General features: G+C 37.0%; 1 protein-coding gene across 13 annotated transcripts in view; it reads right to left on the bottom strand.

The window, feature by feature from the left end:
- MYO6 (myosin VI) overlaps window positions 1-21685 on the bottom strand; it is a 177374-nt gene that overhangs the window by 86748 nt on the left and 68941 nt on the right. For all 13 annotated transcript variants that reach the window (XM_037894355.2, XM_043542540.1, XM_043542542.1 and 10 more), the window contains exons 7-12: window positions 20285-20340; window positions 16934-17031; window positions 15985-16149; window positions 8363-8443; window positions 4817-4997; window positions 1709-1853 (exon numbers count right to left, since the gene is read on the bottom strand). In XM_037894355.2, coding sequence (XP_037750283.1) covers window positions 1709-1853; window positions 4817-4997; window positions 8363-8443; window positions 15985-16149; window positions 16934-17031; window positions 20285-20340 — 726 coding nt within the window. The remainder of the gene's footprint in view (window positions 1-1708; window positions 1854-4816; window positions 4998-8362; window positions 8444-15984; window positions 16150-16933; window positions 17032-20284; window positions 20341-21685) is intronic.

The following is a 21685-nucleotide window of genomic DNA, read 5'->3' as shown; positions in this document are numbered from 1 at the left end:
GCAGACTTGCCTATATTCATGTTGTGGTAAGCAACTCCATCCCTAAAGTTCAGAGTATGACCAGAGAAATGCCACTGTTCCAAAGTGCTTTAAGATCAATTTTTCACCTCGTAAGTATGATATAATATAAATGTACATTAACTAACTTGCTGAGTGCTCAACTTAAACTCAAGACCACAGTGTGATATACCAAAGTCAAACCAAATTATTGCTCAAAACCATTTGCTATTTTGTATAGATGTACAACACTTATTCTATTTTTGCTATGACAATATTTAGTGCTATAAAATACAAAAAGATATCATAGTAATGAGTAACATTTTAAATCTCAAGTGATATAAATATTTAATAAAAATCTATAATAAAAACACTTTTAAAAGGAACTACTGATTTTTTAATGTGTTATTACTATTTACGCAAGTAAATTCAATAACCCTTTTAATGGCTAAAGCACATTTCTTTTCATTTTAGTTTGTCCTCTTGTTCTATTTTTCTAACATTCCTAATGAAACAAAAGCTAACTGTGCAGTTTTCTTTTAAGTCTTTGTTGATGCATATAAACAGCAGCTATATGCACAGTTCTGTGAACATCCTTTGCTGCAGTAGTTAACTGCTTAAACAGCAGAAGCTCAAACTTTGTTGCCAAGAAACTGGGGAAAATCGCCCATTTTTCTGCAATCATAAAAATGGTATATTTAAAAATAAAAACAGTTTAAAATCTGGAGGACATTCCCAACAAGATTATAGCAATCATATATTAAAGTTTTAGGCCTAATATTAATTAACAGTGCCATGATCCCCTTAAATGAATATTTGTTAACACAAAAAATTAAATATTTTGAGAGGTTTAACTATGGATTTAACAAGTTACTGCTATACATTTACACTTAATCCTAACTTCATTGATACAGAAGTTTAAACAAAATTCAAAACTTAGTCAATTTTTATTTTTTAAAAATAATGACTTAATCATAATACTGTAGTGCAATCACATTATCCTTCAAAATGAAAGCAAATATAAGAACACAGAAAAGCAACAGGTACATTTTAGATCATTTAGTAAAATCAAACTACTGTAACAACCACCACAAACAACCAGCACAACCACCATTACTTACAAGCTAATATTTTTCACTTCCATCTCCGTTCGCATCTTGAAAGGTGCTACACACTTTTAATTACTATTCTAAGTTTTCCCTTAACTTTTAAGTAATCATTGTTATGCTAAAATTGATTCAGTTTGTACTTAAAAGTGGTTAAGCACGGGCCTAAGAGCATTTGCCCTCTCCCAAATGTACAAGCAAAGGGCTGAACTCTCTAAACAATTTACTTCAGTGATGCTACTTATATTGTATTAAATATATATATCACTCATAATTGCTATTTTTGTTACACGGATAGTATCCAATTCCTACAGTTGAAGGTGAGGGTGAGAGAATAAAAACTGCTGTGGTGGTAAGTATTTTATTTACTGTTTCAAGCACTTTGGTATCAGGAAGTTGACTCTGTTATTAAAGCAATGAGAAAGACTGAGAAACCCTGCGTCAAAGTCCATGTTTCAGAGACTGTTTACAGACAAGCAGATGTGTGTTGAACAATGCAGGGCTGTTAATTAAAAAAAAATAAAATCTATAATCACTTTTACAATTTATTTTTAAATGGGCTACTTTTGCATTTACAGCTGAACAGAGGAGTGTTCTGAACTTACTTTATAACCGTTCCTTTGGTGCCCCCTGCTGTTGTAAGCATGACTCTGGTGGTTAAGCTGACACGCAGATCATCCTGATCCAAACCTAGCAATTCTGCGCAGCATTCTAAAGACTGACTAGATTTGTTCTTCAGAATACATCCACCTAGAGCACAAGTTAAGAAAGATGTTACAACCAAAGCCAGCTGAGAGGACAATAAGTGACTACTTATTAAAAAAAAAAAAAAAAAAAAAATTCAGAACTGTCGACTAATCAATATCCACCTTTACATTACTGATAATTTAGTGATTACATGCTATTTACTGAGATGTGCGACAGAAGTTTGAGGAATATGAACAAGTCATATAGTATTATATTAGTATGACATTTTTGTATTCACAAATCCCCTTTTCACTATAATAGAAACCGCTCCAGTCTGCAGGGTAGAGCAGAACAGGACCTGAAAGAAAAAGAAACACTGCAACCTGAAGATCAGTTTTCCTAACCCACAGAATTCTTGACATCAAAGGATGCATTTCTTGGTTCCAAAAACTAAAGATATGTAAAACTACCCTGCTCTTAAAGAAAGGATTCTCTCAGAATATAGAAAGAAAGAGTTGGAGAAATAAATGTTAATGTTTCATAATGTACTGTAGTTGTTTATACTCTTCCTAGTTAGTTGTTATACTGCTTTATTGTATATATTTTGATAGCTATTTTTGAAAGACTTTTTTAAAAGATTCCTATGTTTGTAAATATTTCACCCATAATTTTGTTAGACTTGTAAGTATATTACATATCTCAGTTCTTATTTCACTTGATGGTTGTTGCCTTTAATTTCTGAAGCAGGTTTTCCCCACATGACATATAATAAACCAGACTTTACTTTCTTAGAAACATGGCACATAACATGATAACCCTGACATTAGTTAACCATAAACTTGTGTATGGTACACAAGAAAAATAAGGATTGACTTGGCAGAAACGACACTAGTTTCCCTTAAATGCTTTCTTTGACAAATGCACAGTGAAGGCCTTTCCAGCATTACGATGTTTCATGATGCTGTAAAGTGTAATTAGAGTAATAGATTTTTAAGGCCAAACCTGTCTGAACTATAGCATTTCTCTTACAAAGACAACCAGTCTTGATTTAAAGATTTCCAAGCAAGAGAATCCACCATATCCTTAGGTAAATTGTTCCAACTGTTAATTACCTTCAGTGTTAAAAATGTATGCTTTATTTCTAAACTGACTTAGAATCTGCTCATAGACCCACAACAGTTTAGCAAGGCCTTGAAATAATAATTAAAAAAAAATCCAGCATTTTTCCAGAGTTAAGGTTTCTGTATCTTCAAAATTAAAATAAAGTGTTATTACTTTTGCCAGAAGCACAAACTTTTTATCCCTCATAACTCGAAAACTAAGGTGGAAATATTGTGAGGGTAATCACAAATGATGAAGAATCAGTGGAGGACTGCCTGAATACCTTAACTGTTCATTGACAGACAATAAAACATTTGAGTTCTTTAAAAGACTAGTGGGTTTGTGAAGAAATGTAATGCCTGGGAGTAAACTGGGCTCCACTGACACACCACTTTCAAACATAACTTTTATAAACCAAAAGATTTTGTCTGGAAATCCCCCAGCTTTCTGAAGCAGCAGCAAAAGTTTAAATCAGGTTGGTATAAACACACTTCAGGAGTAGAGTCCTGATCCAGCAGAACATATTCAACCCATCAAAGCTAGGCTACCTTTCTGCAAGTTTCAGCAAGTGTATTAGACACCTCTATGCGTATACATAGGAGGGGGGAGAATGGGTGGGGCTTTTACTCACATTTAAAACTTTGAGCTCTTAAAGATCTTATTCTAGAAAACAGTTTGAATTGTAAGTTTAAATAAAAGACTCTGCCCTTCTATGTTCCCATCCATCCTCTGCACTCAGATAATTCCATGCCGTTCCCAATACCTGACAGTCCTGCTTCCATGTCTTCTGGCCTCTGCAACTCCCTCTTCCTCCCTACCTGTCTCCTTTCTTCACCCCACTCCACCATACCTCCCATGCTCCTTCCCCTAAACAGGACCAAACAGCTCCTTACTACCCCCAGCCCACTGCCCATCTTTCCCAGCCTTCTCTTCTTTCACATTTTCCACACCCAATTCATGCCTGCAATCAGAAGCTAGTCAATTTACACTTATAAACCTCTAAAAATAATTTTAAACATTTCTCTACATGCTCATTCTAACAGATTTGTGCAAATAAGGACCTGGTTATGCAGGTAGCAGGAGGAGAGGAAGAGAAGAACAGTTAAAAAACCACTATCTTGCCATCTTAGACATACACAGTTCCACACAAAGAATACTTCTATCCTGGACAAATTCAAAGTGTGTCAAGATTGGGGTTCTCTTAAGTCTCATCCATAAAACAGAGCAGCAATAAATAAATACATTTAAAGAAACAAGAAGGATAGCAAAATAGCAAACAGACCTAACAAAGTCTCGTAAGTTGCATAGTAAGATTATCAGTTTCCCAGTTGCTCCTTACTTCCCCTCCTCCAGCCTTCATGTACCTTCAATTTATATCTCTGCTCTAGTTAGCCCCCAACTAACCTCTTCCCTACCAATTGTAAGATTATAAAGCTGATTATATTACAGATCTTTTTAGTGCACCACTTTCTTCCTTCATCCCAAAATTACTAAAAGGAAGGTATTTCTCCTTACCAAAGTTAACAAAAACAACAGACAGCTGAGTTTCTAAGCCAAGACATGCTAGTGATAAGAGCCAAAATCAAGCTAGGAAATTTTTAAAAATTGAATGACAGGTAAATTTTCAAAACAGAGCTGTGCAAAATTTCTTTTCTGACTTCTACCAAAAACTTTCCAGGAAACCTGTTTCCTGAACAATTTCAGGGGGACTGTGTTAGTATATTTTTTGATAAAGTTAGAAAACAGGTCTTCAAAAGAAGATGAGGTTGATAATGGGCAGCTAGATTAACTTTAGCTGTGGAGCAGATATTGAACAGGATTTTGTTTCAGAATGTAGGGTGCAGTTTACCTCAGTTAGTCGTCTAGTCAAGAAACATTCACACCTTTTTAGAAGAAGACTATAACAATAAAAAAATTAATCTAACCTGAAGTACTCCCAGCTTCCTCAAAATCAATATTTCCAAGGTGAAGAACACCAGCTACTACTCGGAAAAGATCAAGCTTCTCTTCATCATCCAAGCCAATCTTTTTCATTGCTGTGCACATTCTGTTGAAGTCTCCATGGTCATCTAGTAGAGGATCCTTCAGGGAACCTGCTTTTAGGTACTATTAAAGAGCAAGAAAAGCAGACAATTTAATCAAATGATTGAAAGTAAACTGTAATTAATAATTTAGTTTATGAACAAGCAGCACAAAACATGCAAAAACAAAACATTAAACTATATAAGGGATTAAAGATGTTACTATTTGCACATGCTTAAAAATACTATAACTTGCTTTCAAGTGTCCTTGGCTCTGAGAAAATTAACCAATCTTCAGAAGAGATCTAACAAAGTAGGAGAGTTTGACAGCTAGGGGAGGGGAAACAGGAAAACAAACGGTTCAGCAGCAGATAGCAAGGGTGATGGCAAAAAGCAGTTATGAAAGGTTCAGTATACGAACTGGGGAGGATTTCTAGTCTTTGATGGGGAAAGACAGGTTGAGGTGCTAATGACATCATTATGTGGATGACATTGGCAGAAAGAAGAAGGGGATACAGGATGATTCAAAAATGGAAAAGAATGGGAGTCTTTCATTGGGTGGTTTACAAAAGTATACTAGTTTGCATTTCCTGTTCAGAAAAGTATATGTGTCTGTAGTGCTTTAAAGGTTAAAAGACACACACCCATTAAATATTATATTCATCTTTTACTGGTTGTCTTGACACCAGAATGCCACAACTGTATTATTTCAGGGTGGGAGACAGTAAACAACTGCTTGCAGCCAAAAAGCTAAATCAAACATATACACAATTTTTAACTTTACAATTAAATTTTAAAATGCTTTAAATTGAAAAAGATGCCTAATTTAATTGAAAGAAGAGTCCATATAATAGCCTATAGTGAAAACACTTCTATTGTCATCTCAGAATAAAATAGTGCATGCATCTGAAAGATTCACATCAAACAGTATTTAGACGCACACAAAAATTTAACTAAATTTTCTAATTATGTAAAATGATCACCTCATCTTCCTGATAAGGAAAAGAAAAATAATTTAAACATTAATTCACTATTGAGCTATTTCTATTAAAATATACAACAGGAATAAGTTTAATAAGTGACAGAGCAAAAACGACCATTGCCTATCTAAAAAGAACTTGGCAATACAATAGTTTCCAGTTAGATAGCTAGACTTGAGGTTCTAGTGTACTATGAAAAACTTGCCTTTTTCTATTACTCCTCAGTAAATACAACAAGGACTATTTGTGGCACCTTATAGACTAACACATTTATTTGGGCATAAGCTTTTGTGGGCTAAAACCCACTTCATCAGATGCATGCAGTGGAAAATACAGTAGGAAAATACATATATAGCAGTACATGAAAAGATGAGAGTTGCCTGACCAACTGGCGGGTTGAGACAATTAAATTAAAGTGGGCTATTATCAACCGGCTGAACAATCACTTTTGTAGTAGTAATCTGCCAAGACTCATTTCAAACAGTTAACAAGAAGGTGGGAGTAACAGTAGGGGCAAATTAGCATTGGGAAATTAGGGTTTTTTGTTTTATTTTTTAGTTCTTGTAGTGACCCAAGAACTAAAACAAAACAAAAACCTAATTTCCCCATGCTAATTTGCCCCTACTGTTACTCCCACCTTCTTGTTAACTGTTTGAAATGAGCCACCCCGATTATCACTACAAAAGTGATTGTTCATCCTGTTGATAATAGCCCACTTTAATTGAATTGTCTCAATCCCTCACTTGGTAAGGCAACTCCCATCTTTTCATGTACTGATATATAGATCTATATCTATAAAATATCTCTTCCTACTGTATTTTCCACTCCATGCACGTGATGAAGTGGGTTTTAACCCACGAAAGCTTATGCCCAAATAAATTTGTTAGTCTATAAGGTGCCACAAGTACTCCTCGTTGTTTTTGCTGATACAAACTACAACGGCTACCACTCTGAAACCTGTCCTCAGTAAACAGTTTGCCATCCATTCCCAAAGAAATGTAGTTCTTCAAAGAAAAGGACATAATACTCAGTGGTATCATTTGTTTCACTACTTAGTGGTCAACATTCATTTCCAATATCATCTCTTCCTTTTAGTACATTTTAATTTAGACATTAACATTGGTTTCAAACTGAACTTTGGTATAAAAAATGTTCACGAAAGAACAGTATTTCTATAGCTCAGCAGCACTCACAATTAACTGTTAGATTAAACATTTTCTTTGATTGGCTTAATTATCTGCCAATTCATGAGGATGCCTTATAGCTTGGTGGTGGAAAGTCAAAATTTAACACTCCCTCTCACCCACAAAACTGTAATAAACCACTCCAGAGTGCACAGTAATAGGGTATTGGTACATGAGTGAAATGCATTATCAGGCATTCAACTGAAAATCAAGCGCCTTGAGCCACCTGAGAAGTTCCGCAATAGTCTTGTTCAATTACCTGAAGTGTCTTACCTTTATTAGAACATCAGATCCAGTCATTTAAATTACAGTTTACAATGTAATTAGTTTATTTTTGTGGGGGAGGTGTGACATTTCACATGTTCTACTCAGAAATGCACTGTTCCACTAGGGAAAATACTTCCTACCAGTAGGATAAGAGAAAACAGTTGAGAAAAAAAGAGTGTGGCGAAGAGAACGTGCTCTTCCTGGCGATTAAGTCATAATTGTGCTTAAAGAGTTGGTGTGTGGCTATGACACTACTCAAAGGGCCTAACCAGCCAGTGAGGTCATGGCTTTTGACACTCAGTGCCCCAAGTCACACTTCTAACTTAGTAACGACTAGGAAATACAGAATTGTCCAAAACTTCACAACAGCACCAACAAGAGATTTTTTTTTTAAACTATGAAAGAGAGAATTCAATCTCAACTGGTTAAACTTTTTTGTGACAGAAAAAAGCTTTACTTGTATTTTCTGCTTATTGGTTTCTGCATCTAATTCATAGGAATATAATTAATTGTACAGTAATTCCAAAGAATTCTCTGGGTAAATATACCATACTCAGCTATTAACAAAAGCAAAGCAAAAAGGTTGTCAACAATCGTAAGTGGTGAATAAACAATGCTCTGCAAAATATCACTGCTAAGAGAAGCAACAATTTAAGATAACATTCTGATAAGATATTTGTTTTGTCTCCCGTTGAAGAACTGCTGAGTCATTAAGACAAATATCGGCATTAAAGTATGATAAAAATTAAAAAGCGATTTTTAAAATATTTTAGGGGTTACATTTTAGGCTATAAATTTACATTTTTGTTTTTAAAAAGTCTTTCCAGTATTGAACCTGATAATAAAGTATTAGTAACACTCCAAAACTAGAACTTTAAACATGCCAGCCAGTTCCCATTTAAACCTGTCAAGTAAGATGTGTAAAATGAATATTTCCTTTTATTCTAAACAAATTTTTTAACATGATCTGCATAAGACACTAATTTGAAGTAACTGAAAATGTGGAAAATATATCATACCTCAGGACTTTTGCGGTTTTGCAAAATTTGCTTGTCTGTGTCTTTGGTAGCAAAGTACCTAGTGCAGCCACGATTTAAATACTACAACAGAAGGGGAAAATGCATGTCATATATAAATAAAATAAAATAAAACAAAACAGCAAGGAGATAATTAGCTAATGATTTAGTGCTTCAGTCCAATTACAGTATATCATACTAACCCAGAGGTGCACTACCTCTTCTAACTTCAACATATGACACCAATCACATACTATCAGGCATTCAGGATTACTTCCTTGAAAGCAATATCTTATTTATAACAATGGTATCACAGAATTGGAAGATGGGGAAAAAATTCTTATTTGAAAGTAATTTTATTCTAACAAAAGTACTTCTTGTAAGCAAACTGGGAAGACACAGTGAGAACTCATAAATGAACTATTAAATCAGACACAGCTATTAAACGGAACATGTTTGTGACTTGAAAGAGACATATAATTCCTAGACTTACCTGCAGCATTTAGTACTGAATTAAATCAACCTCTATAAAACCTTGCAAGTAAGTAACAAAAGAAAAGGTGCTACTTCGTAGGAAGCCAGCTGTCAGTTTCAGCATTTCAACTTTTTAGCACCGAGGTACATTCTGCAATATTAAGTACTCTTGTAAAACACATCCAGTCAAGTCTAGTCTGTTCTCAAGTAAATTCAGTTTGGGTAACACACACGTCTCTTCAAAATTTTATAATACATATCTGGAATCTCTTAAAATGTATCTCCACACCAAAGAAATTAAGTGATACCTCAGCAAAACAAAAGCTAATACTGATGACGTACATCAGACACTGTGTGAAATTTCGCACCAAAAGGAAACCTGCTGTTGGAGGAAAACAACAGTTTATGCCCCATTTTAAAAAGCAAAACATATGAAGATGCTACTGGTACCTTCATAATGAACTGCTTTGAAAGATAAGGGAAATGAAGCTCCAAATAAGGGGGAAATGGTTTATAACTGGACAAAATGTGTATTCCTACAGGTAGTAAACTCCACCCATAGATAACTGCAGTCAAGCTTGGTTTTTGGGAACTGCATTTGCTTTCCCATTTGTAGTCAGAAGCTGCAGGGGGCATTAAATTATAAAAAAAAAAAACGTACTTACTAGCATTTTACATTTTCAAAGTGATGCACAAACTTTACCATAATTAATCCTCAGAGCACTGTTACGGAGATTGGCAAGTATTATCCTCAATGTTTACAAAGCTGCCAAGTTTCACACCGGTGAGAGAGACAAGCTTTCAAGCCACACACAAAAGATAGTCTCTCTCACCAACAGAAGCTGGTCCAATAAAAGATATTACCTCACCCACCTGGTCTCTCTAATATCCTGGGATCGAAATGGCTACAACTACATCTACACTGCATGCTGTTTCATAGGTAAGACTATGTTTTAGTTGTGGGTATTTTTAGTAAAAGTCATGGACAGGGCACCGGCAGTAAACAAAAATTCATGGCCTGTGACTTGTACTATATTCCCCTGACTAAATCTTGGGTGCTCTGAGGAGGGGGGCGGCCCATGGATGCCGCACCTGCTGGGGGGAGGGGGGCGGTGGAGCGCGGCTGGGACTCCCGTTGCTGCTGGGGGTGAAGGGGGCTGGCAGGCTCCCTACCTGGCTCCGTGCGGCTCCCCCGACATGTCCCTCAAGCTCCTACATGGAGCTGAGGCCTCTCCACCCGCTGCCTCCATCTCGAGCACCAGCTCGAGAACCGCAGCCAGTGGGAACTGCGGGAATGGCGCCTATGGGTGGAGACAGCGCACAGAGCCCACCTGTATAATACGTTTTAAAAATAGAAATGTTTCTCTATGCATTGAAACGCTTACGGAGCTGACCTCAGAAATAGTTTTGTAATTGAGAAAAAAAGTTATATGTTTACATGAATAGGACTTGAGGTTTCCAGCGGAATCTTACAGGTTTACAAAGTGAATGACTGTGGAATTTAATAGGTTTCCTATAAAGGAGAAGCTTAATCCAAACATAGTGGGTTTTATTATAAAACAAAAAACTCCAGTCAATACACAGATTAGGTTTAGGGCAAAAAGGTATTTTCAAAGCATATAATAAAAGACGACGATTAGGAGTTTTAGAGTTTAACTAGATTAAACACCAATGTGTCATTTTCTTCAACCTTCAGGGTATTTGTTATCCACTATCATCCTCAATTATAAATAAAAAGGGATTGCATAATCGATGTGAGTCCTAAAAGGACTGACACTAGTTTGGGACCTCAATTTGTAATCCTGAAATCTGAGAGACTACTTTTATAAAAATAGCCTTAATATTAAAATGAATTTCATGGAAAGAGATTTTTTACTTCAGCTTTTCTAAAATTATCATCTTAAATTTCTGTGATAACTGAAGAAAAGATGATGTACCTTAATCTCAACGAAAAAGGGAGGAAGAGTTAAAATGTTACATTTGCTGTTTAAACAAAGTGAATCTCTCTCACCATGTAAGTCATTATTTGAAAGCACTCAAATGAACATCTAAATAAAACAAACTATTCTGCAATTATGCAGACTTGTGAAAATAATCTTAACACATACTCAATGGAACTGAAACACCTGGGAGGCAATAATGTTTAAACAACATAACTTTAGTAGCAAACAGCAAATCAAATCAGTGTATAACCTGGTACAATTGCAAAAAAAATAGCCAGTGTGATTCTAGGCGCCTTAAATAAATACATCATCATAAAACAGTAAAGTAACAGCACTTCTGCATAGGCAGTGGTAGCAGTTGTTACCAGCACTGGACTCAGAAAGCTCAATTTTAAGCAGAACATAAATCTGGCCTCCACTTTCATAACTTTGCACAGGTTTGAGATTCAGCTCCTGAAGCAAACATGAACAGGTAGGGGGGAACACAATAAAGATGATAACTATGGAAAATTGTTTCCACATGATGTGAAAACAAATGGATTTGTTAAACAAAACACACCCGAAAACAAAAAAACAAAACAAAAAAATTTTTAGTCACCAGTATTTCTGGAGGGAAAAAATCTCATCCTAAAGAACAGAAGCTGTCTTTCCTCAGTTACCACACACTGAATGGGCTTCATACACAACAGATAAATTGAGTAACAACATTAGAAGAATCATAGGAAGAATTTGTAAAATGCAGAATAAAAAGCATTAAAAGTCTACTGCTATTCCTGGAGCCCAAGGAAGTACTTGATAAAGTAAAGGTCTTAAAAACACTGGTATTAGAAATGGGGTTTTGAGACAAAATGAAGAACTGGATAAATATATTATGGGACACCACTTCCTCTGCCAGGATAAAAATTAAAATGTTCAGCTCTAAAGAATTTCATCCACAAAGAAGAATCAGACAAGGTTGTCCTCTATTCCCTTTGTTGCTAACCCTCTTCAACAAACTCATCAGAATAGAAGCATAGCAAGGAGTTACAGTTAATAAAACAGAACATAAAACAGAACATAAAACTGTATTGTATGTGGATGATGTGCTATTAATGCTTACCAGTCCTGCATAATTTATTACTTTCTGAAAGAAATTCATGAGTTCAGTGATAAATCAGGCTACTAATACTAAATCTGAAGCATTAAATATAGGGCTTGAGTAATCTACAACTAAACAGCTACAAGATACATATGAATTTGTATAGACTAAACAAAGTACTTAAAAGAAAATATTTCTCCTAACCTCCATCACCTACATGAATTTATTTTCCTCCCATTATTCCAAAAAATGATGTGCTGGATTGGAATAAACCAACATTTGCAGGGGTGGAAACTACACCCACTACTGGCAAGTCCAACTCAACAGGCCCCAGTCTCCACATGGCATAAATTAGTGATAGATCTAGCAGATAGTGATGGAAAAAATGGAGAAGTAACTAAGAACATATTATTTTGGAACAATGGGGAAATGTCTGGAGGAGATCCAAAATATTTTCTACCTGTGTAACCACTATGGAAAATTATTATAAAATACTTCATGAACAGTATCTCACTCCATTTAAGCGAAAAAAAATTATATAGAAAGGAGTCAACTTTAGATATGGGGGAATAAGGTCTGTGTTATCATCTATATTACCATAGCACTCAGAAGCCCTAGTCATGGCGCTGTACAAACACAGAACAAAAAACGACAGCTCCTGCACCAGAGATCTTACCATCTAAGTATAAGACAAGAGAAAGCAGATAAATACAGGCAGGACAATAAGAGAATACAAGGAAACAAGGAGACAATATGGGTCAGCATGAGACATCATGGCTGAGTTTTAAGGAGACTCTGAAGGAGAATAATAAGGCAGCTTTGCAAACATTTAGGGGGACTTCCTCCCAAGCATGAAGGACAGCATAGCAGAGTATGAAATTTGAAAATGAAACAAATAAGTATGGGATGCCAGCAGCATAGGCTGACTGGAGATGAGAATAGACATATGGGAGGCAATAGGTAGGTAGGGATATTCTACAAAAGGCCCTGAAAATGGAAAAAAAGCAGCTTATGTTTGATGCAATAGAGAAGGAGGAGCCAGTGAAGGGGGGACATGGTCAAACTGATGGGCTAGGACAATGATCTTTGCAGCAGCATTCTGAATGGATCTCAGCAGATTGCATGTGTCAAAATAAAAGACGATGATGTCCCAGGAGACAAGACAAGATAATGAAAGATTGGAGGAACGTTTTAGCTTTGTGGGTGCATAAGAAAGGCCATATCTTAGAGATGTTATGCAGAAAGAATTGGGAAGATTTAAACTTAGCCTGGATCCGAGGAGAGAGAAAGGTCCAAGCTGAAGATGATGCCCAAGTTATGGGCCTGACAAACAAGCAGGATGAGGGTGTTTTTCACAACAAGTGAGAAAGGAGGTCATGTGGAACAAATATATTTTAGTTATGTTTAACTTAAATTGAGGGCTACACATCCATGAGGAGATGTCAGACAAACAGGCCAATATTTTAGTTTGGATAGAAGAAGAGAGGCCTGGGGTAGAGAGGTACATCCGTTAGACCTCAACACAAAGGTGATATCTGAATTTCTGTTTACAGATGAGATTATCCAGAGATAAGCTGTAGGAGGAGAAGAGAAAGGGACCAAGGACAGAGTCCTATGGAAGCCCCATTGAAAGTTGGAGAGGGGATGAGGAGGATCCTCCAAAGGACATGCTGAAGGAGCATTTCAAGAGGTAGGAGGAGAACCAGGAGAGGACAGAGTCACAGAAACCAAGGGAGCACAAAATTTCCAAAAGAATAAGATGGTCAATGGTGTTGAAGGCAGCTGACAGATCGAAGATAAGGATGGAATGCTGGTTCTGAGCTTGAGCCTTTGGTGAGAGCAGTTTCAATGGAGTGCACGGGGAGGAAGCCAGATTGGAGATGGTCTAGAATGGGATCCGAGGAAAGAAACTCCTTTTTGACAATTGCAGACAGTACATTCAATAAGGGCGATGAGGCAGTAGTCCGAGAGGCAAGTAGGGTCAAGATGGTGGCTTTGGGGGATTTATTTAAGCTGGGGGAGACTAGAGCATGTTTGTATTCTGAGGGGAACAGCTGGAGGAGAGAGAGAGGTTAAGGAGAAGAGTAAGGGAATGGATGAGAGTAGGTCAGAGAGAGATCAGGGGATGGGATGGGGTCACTTGGTCAAGTGGAGAGGTTAAAGGAAGAGGGCAGTAAAGAAGCCTCTGTCACAAGGAGGCTAATAAAAGCATTGTAAGAGGGGAAATGAAGGCAAGCCAAGGGGATGGGATTTTGTGTGTTATATTTTGCCATTTGACTAAGGGAAGAAATTGGCAAGGTCCTGTGCAGACAGGAGGATGGAAGCAACAAGAAGGGAGGGTTGGAGCAATGAGTCAAAGACAATGAAAAGGCATCTGGGACTGCAGGAGTGGGACTCAAGCTGGAGTAGTAGAGATATCTACCTAGGAAGATGGCAGAATTGAAGGAGGAAAAATCATATTTGTAGTAGAGGAAATCAGCCTGATTACAGGATTCCTGCCAATGACACACTGCTGCATGCAAGGAGGAGCAGAGAAAGCAGATGCTGGGAGAGAGCAGGGCAGACCTTACAATGAGTGAGAGATGGCCTAAAGAGTCCAGGGAGGGGGGGAGTGAAGCGTACAAAAAATCAACAACCATAGTGAGGGAGAAAAGAGGACAGGGCTGAGAGCAGAAGAGAAGTCATCAACACTGATTTACTGGAGATCATGGAAAGGCCAACTGACAGGTTATGGAGTGGGGGGAGATCATGAGGATGATCAGAGAGGGGAACTCAGCAACAGAGAGATTAGAAAGAAAGCAGTGCTTGGTGAAGATTAAGTCAAGTGAACAGCCCTTTGGCTGAGTGGGAGAGTTGAACCAGGGCTGCGGATCAACTGAAGAAGTGAGGGTGAGGAAGTGTGCAGTTGAAGAGTTGGATGCGTCATCAACATGGAAACTGAGATCACAGACGACGAGTGTGGGAGATAAGGAGAGGGGAAAAAATAGAGCCAGGAGTTGAAATCAGAGAGGAATGCTGACAGTAGATGACAGCACCATGGAGTGGAAGGAGAGTCAGATGCAGTGTGGTTGGAAGCACCAGGAGCGGGGGAGAAGCCCAACACCCCACCGCAGTCTGGTCCAGAGCAGAAGTATTGGAGAAGAAATCTCTGGCAGATGCATCAGCTGTAGAGGAGTGTCACATGAATGGATCCTGATCTCTGTGAGAGCCAGGAACTGGAAGGAGTGAGATATAAAGAGGTCATGGATAGCTGAAATATTTTTAGAAATGGGAGTGGGCAATCCAGAGACAGAAAGAGAAGGGGAGGAAGGATGGGAGAAAGAAGGGGATTATTGGCAGGAGGTTAGGTAGCATGAGAGGGACAAAGATGGTGGCAGCAATGGATATGGGAGGCGGAGACTGTGCGGGTGAAAGGAGGGGCAGGGTTGGGGTAAATGTCAACAGAATTTAGGAAGATGCCATGGATGTGGGACCTAGATTTATGTTGGTGGAAGGAGATCAGGATGGAGAAGGGAAGATGAGTGGGTGGAGCTGGTGGGAACTAGGTGGGGATGAGAATACACAGGAAGGGGAGACAAAACCAAAGAGATGAGGGTACAGGGGGAGAGAAAGGATGCGATTTCCTGGACCTGTCTGCATATATAATGCAATTCCCTGAGATAACAGCATTTTGGAGGAAAATAAGTATAAATTGTCAAGACAACTGAAGTTAGGTTACCCACAGAACCCATAGTTGATTCCATTAGGTTACAGTCCTAAGGAAGGATTACTGATAAAATCAATACTAGCAGCCAGATGTGTAATAGCTCATTTTTGTAAAAGCACAAAAATTCCCCAAGATTATGGCATGGAGAAATAAAGTATGGGAAATCCTTTAAACAGAAAAATGGTAGACAGCCTTATATTAGTATCAAGTAGATTTTATAATAGAATGGTTATAATAAATGAATAAATAAATACACAAGAGTAAGAGATTAACACTACAAATTGGTCTTTTAAAGGTAACAAATAGAGATTCTGAATAAGATTTGTTGACATTTGTTTGCAGAGTTCATGTATGTTAATAACAAGATAAAAAGATTTAAAAAAAACCCAAAAAAACAAAAAACCAAAAGCAGCAGCAAACTCACCCTAAAGTTATCTGGAGAACTTAAATACAGCTTTTGCCTAATATCTTCAGGAGCACCTGCACAAAGCCTGTAAAATATGTGGTAATTCCTCTCCTCTTTGCCTTGCACACAGATCCTGGATTTCTCCAGAAGATAATGTGATACAAATCCACCAACCACCAAATTCTAGAAGGAAGAAAAACAATTATGTTTTTAATCATCCAAGAAATACAGACATCTAAAAATATATCTGCTTGGTCTGATCAAGAGTGTTGCAACATGGCCTGTTCTCTGTAAGTACCAAAGGATGGCCACTACCAGGCAATAGATGAAAACATTTCCTTAGATACTAATATATATTTAAAGCTATTTTTAAAACACAAAATTAAAATAAAACTTTTGTTAAACTGTATAGTTACAGGCATTTTTGTCACAAAAAACTCAGTCCAACAGTATGATTTCAGTCAGCTCCAAAATATAGACATTAGGGTCCAAATTTTCATACAGACACATAAAAATGTTTATCCCCATTTAGATGTGCAAATCCCCAAATGTACGCATGTAATGCATACACACACCTACACATAATGTGCAATATTTACTTTTGCACACATATCAGAAGAAGTGTGCGCCAAAACCTGGTTAAAATCTGTTAACGGTACATTTTTAAATGGAGGAAAGGAAGAGTGGGGTGACAGAGAGGATCCTCAACCCTCTATATCAGAGTTGCTCAACCTTTTTGATACCAGGGACCTGCTTGCTTTCTTCCATAATTGTGTCAGGGAGATCTTAAGGACCAGTGCCAATCCACGGATAGGTCACTGAAAAGCGCTGCTGTATATGCATCAACAATGACTCAGGATGAACACAGATTACATATTCACGTGATAGGAGGGTGCCACCCACCAAAAATCTATGCCACCAAACAAAACCCACCACTGAATACTAACTACAAACAAAGTACTCATACCTTTTCGTTGAAGTGGATTTCTACAAATTTTCCAAAACGACTGCTATTGTTGTTGCGAACAGTCTTTGCATTTCCAAAGGCTTCTAAGAGTGGATTGGCTGTTTAAAAATAAAAGATTTCAAAATTTGATTCAAAGAAGACTAGCAAAAAAACAAAAAACAAAAACAAGACTTCACATCACTTTACAGTTACGATAACTAATTACTCGAAGTAACTACTGAGGATGACATTTGAAAGTTGAATAAGTCTTACCCCTTAGAAATAAAATTAACATGAAAAACAGCATTTTTTTTCCAAATTGTACTGAATCTATTGTGGAAGCAATTTGTAATACAAACTTTAAATATTCTACACCACGTGCAATTCCTGAATCTGAATGATAAAATATTTGAAAACGATTCAGCTAATATTTTCCTAAAGAAAACTGGGTAAATAATCATAAACAAAATATAAAATATTATGGACAATTTGAGCTCCAGGTGGATTGCCCCAAAATACAACTAATTTTCCCATCTATTCCTCAGGCAAAAGCATGAATAAGTACATATGAGGTGAACACTAAGCACAGTTACATTAATAAGGGGGGAACCAAGAGCTGTCCTCTAAGAAAACCCAGCATCTATCCCAACTACATTTAATTTTAAGGACTTAAAACTGCTGTTAGAATGGTGCATACTGACACCTGGAATGCCCAAGATACACAATGAAAGACAGTGCTGACTTTGAAGAAGACTTGGAGGGTGCCTCCTATCACTGAAGTCCACCAAGCAGGTGGCCACATTCTGCAGTAGCTGTAGCTCCCAGTCCTCAATAATAGCTTCATCCAGAATGCATCACAATAATTCAGTGCATACATATTGAACATGCACCATTTAAGCAGAGTTTAAAATTTATCCAGCTGTGCAGCACAGTGCTTCTAAAAAACATAATTTTGCTAGCTAGCAAAAGCAGCAGTAGCAGGCTTAGCAAAACTGTTTCCACATTTTGTCTATCAGAAATCATAGAAAACTATATTTAAGGAACTGCTGACAACCTACAGTGACAGACTGACAATATCCTGTAATATCCTGAGGAAACCTTATGGAGTTGAGATAAAGTTTACTGAATTAAGGTTTATTGAATTAGGTTGATACCTTTGGGGTACATTGTTTTAAAATGTAAATGTGTATGTATTATTGTGGCTTTGTACCTACTTTCTCTAGCAGGAGGGGGATGTTAACGTACTTCCTCCGTTGTCAGCAGAAGCCACCCTCTCGGAGAGGCATGCATAAAGTTCAAACTGAATTCTCCAGGGACCAATAAAGAGAGGATTTTTGGATAAGTAGCCTGGTTTTAAACTGGCTCAGGGCCTTCTTCTTGATCCATGGAGGGTCCAATCCTTAGGGCAGGTTTGGAAGGACTGGTCCTACTGAAGCCTCTGAAGATTATGTGCTTGTTCTAAGCTGGAACTGTGACAAATTTATAACTACATGGAATCCCCTTGGGTGGGAATTTGAAATACCCCTGCCAGAATCCATGTTAGGGTTGCGATTAACCCTGGTAAGCTTATTAGCATGCCAGCAGGGTTTTTTTTATTGTTTTTAATGTTTTCTCTGTAACACTTTTATCTTAGGAGTAAAATAGGCTTACATAGAAAGAACTGTGTGGTAACTTATAATTGTTGACAATCACTCTTATCAGTCTCTGAAGAGAAAGCAAGCAGGTGTGCTCAGGCAGCCAGGATCTGCTGGGAATAACACAGTGAAGGCAGGGAACAGTGGAGACTGGAAATTCCCCAGTCAGAAAGGGTGACATATGGTTCTCCACTCAAAAAAAGCAATGGCTGGGGAGCTGGAAGCCTGGGTGCCCTGGCTGGGCCGCTGAGAGGAAATACAGGTGTAGTTGCCCTGAACTGTGATACATGCCTTCACCTTAAAATTGAACTCCATTAAAACTAAAGAAATTCAGTAAGAACTGTTCCCTAGATTTAAAGCCTATTGAAATTATCTACAAATCTGATGCTACTAACATTAAAAGGTTATCAATAGGAAATCCACAATAGTCAGATAAATTAAGGATGATAAAGTGTCAGTCCTTCCTTGGAATTTTGTTTTTTGTTATTCAAAATTACAACCTGATGGTTAAACTTCTTAATTTGGCTTTCTTAACAGTTGTTATAAACAAAAAAATAGTCTTTCAAGTTTACGAGATTTGAAAATCTGGGCTTCAAAGCTGCTACGTTAATAATAAATACTTATTGAAGAACTGTTAAAAATAGCTTAAGTAATATTTACAGAAATGTGGATTATTGAATAAAAAGGTGACCAGAAGTTTTTCAGATCAGTTACAGGTTCTCCTAACAATACAGCTGTTGTGAGCATGCTTGTTAAGAAGGTGTTTACAATTATTTCACAGCTTTTTCCAAGAATACCTCCAATCAACATTATGGAATGCAGTTTCAGGCATTATGTCCAACTGTCAGTCACTTTCTGAGATCCTACAGCACATAAGGTGGATTTGGATGTTTATATACCCAGCTGTAATTCAGCAATATCATGCTTATTATACATATCTACAAAAACAAAAAATGAAAGCCTGCTCTATTTCTCTGAACAAGATATAATGGCTAGAAGTTGAAGCTAGATAAATTTAGACTAGAAATAAGGTGTAAATTTTTAACAGTGAGGATTATTAACCATTAGAACAACTTAATAAGGATTGTGGTAGATTCTTCTTCATTAGAAATTTGTAAATCAAGATCGGATATTTTTCTAAAAGATATACTCTAATTCAGGGAAGTCTTGTGGCCTAATTACGCAGACTAGATAATCACAATGGTTCCCCTTCTGGCCTTATAATGTATTAATATGACAAATTTAAATCCAATAAAGATGACATGGAAGTAGTATTCAGGATGAGTTACTTTATGACATATACAAATTAACATGGCAGAAAGATTAATTGGAGAAACCTTATTCTTGAAAATTGGTTCTGTGTTTCCTCCCAATTTTGAGCAAAACAAAACAAAACACGCCATTCCACTAAAAACCACTGTTGTCAATGATGATCTAACTGCCCCTACACGTATCAAGCCAAATAAGGCCCCACAAGTTTAATGTCATGCACTTGCTTATGCATTTTCAGGACCGTCTCAAAGAGAATTATTATTATGTGCTCAACATCTACACTAAATAAAACAGAAGAAAATCCCAATCACATATCTTTGCAAATTAGATGGATCAGAGCAGGCCATTGACCTTTTATGCCCAAATTGGTTTGATGACATTTCAATTCTAGATTTTGTTGTTGTTGTTGTTGAACATTTTAAATTTGAACAATTTGACCTCTGTTCGCTTTAATAAAATACAATACCTTCTACTATTCTATCATCAATATCTTGACCAGTACCATAGGATTCAGTCAAATACCTGTAGAAGAAGAATAAAAAAAAACAATGTCCATCTCTCTTTTACTCCCAAGTAACGCTACCTCAGTCTAATTGAGGAAATTGTTAAATATCTGTATTATATGTTGGCCATTTACACAGAGGGGAACGTATCTGAACATTTTAAATGGAAGATTATTTTACAAGTTCTCTGTGCATATGCATTTAAATAAGTTAAAACACTCTTCTTTTGTAATAGGAACATACGTATTTTTGTTGGCTTTAAATGTGGTTTTTGGTATTTCTGACTTCATTTTTACAAATCTTTTCATATCTGTCTATGTATATCAATATTTATAGAAGTGGTTTTTTTAAATCAATTTGACCAGTATATTATCGTGCCATCTGTAGGTATTTGTTAAGCTTTTATACAACACTTTTTATCTATACATCAAGAATTAAAGATATTCACACATATACAGTCTAGTAGCCTATAAACAAAATTCTGTTTGGATTCCAGAGGAGCAAATTGCAGCTCCATAATTCGGACAGAGTTCAATTTTACCCTTAAAGAAGGAATTAAAAATGACTAATTTTACATGAAAAATAGTCTGCAATCAAACTGCTTACACTTGGTGAAAGTGTACAAGTAAATCCATTAATTAGTTTAGAGGTTAAAATTAAAAAAATTTAAATGGATCCTTTGAGAAATTTTGCCTCCACCATTAGACTTATTTGTACCAGTTACTTATCAGTAACAAGACACAATGCAAACCCTTCAAACGTTCCACATAATTAAAACCCACTGAAATTTTGTAATCATTGGCTACATTTGAAGAATATTTTAAAAGGAGTAGTGGTAATGTCCTCTTGCTCTGCTTCATAACAAGCTTGCTCTTTCACTAAAAGAATATTCTGTTTTAGAAAATTCTACAAACAACTCTTTCAATACAGTTGCCATCTCCTAATGTTCTCAATGGAAGCAAGGCCACATGGAGTCCTCAGTTAAGATACCCTCTTTCAAAACACCCTCCATATCCCATTGCTTCTGGTAAGAGTGAAGCCAAATGGTCCTCAGGCTAGATGGTGGCCTCCTAAGCTGTCAAAAGGCAGAGAAGAACACTGAGGAGCAGGTGATTTTGGGCCATCTTTGTGATTTTGGGCCATCTTTTCTGGAGTTCAGAAGGGAAGGAAAACTGGGGCATCTGGATGCAATGAAATGTGAGATGCGGAAGGGAGGGGGAAATTAGGGGTGCATACAAGGGAATGTGGAAGAAAGGAGGCAGATGGAAAGCGAGACGTACACTCTGCATTACAGTACTCTGGCAAAGCAAATGATCTGATAAAGGAGGTTTTACTGAGCAGTAGTCTCTAGCTGTGCTGTTCTA

The sequence above is a fragment of the Chelonia mydas genome, chromosome 3 (assembly GCF_015237465.2).
Source record: "Chelonia mydas isolate rCheMyd1 chromosome 3, rCheMyd1.pri.v2, whole genome shotgun sequence".
Taxonomy (NCBI): domain Eukaryota; kingdom Metazoa; phylum Chordata; order Testudines; family Cheloniidae; genus Chelonia; species Chelonia mydas.
This window is presented reverse-complemented; position numbering and strand designations above follow the sequence as displayed.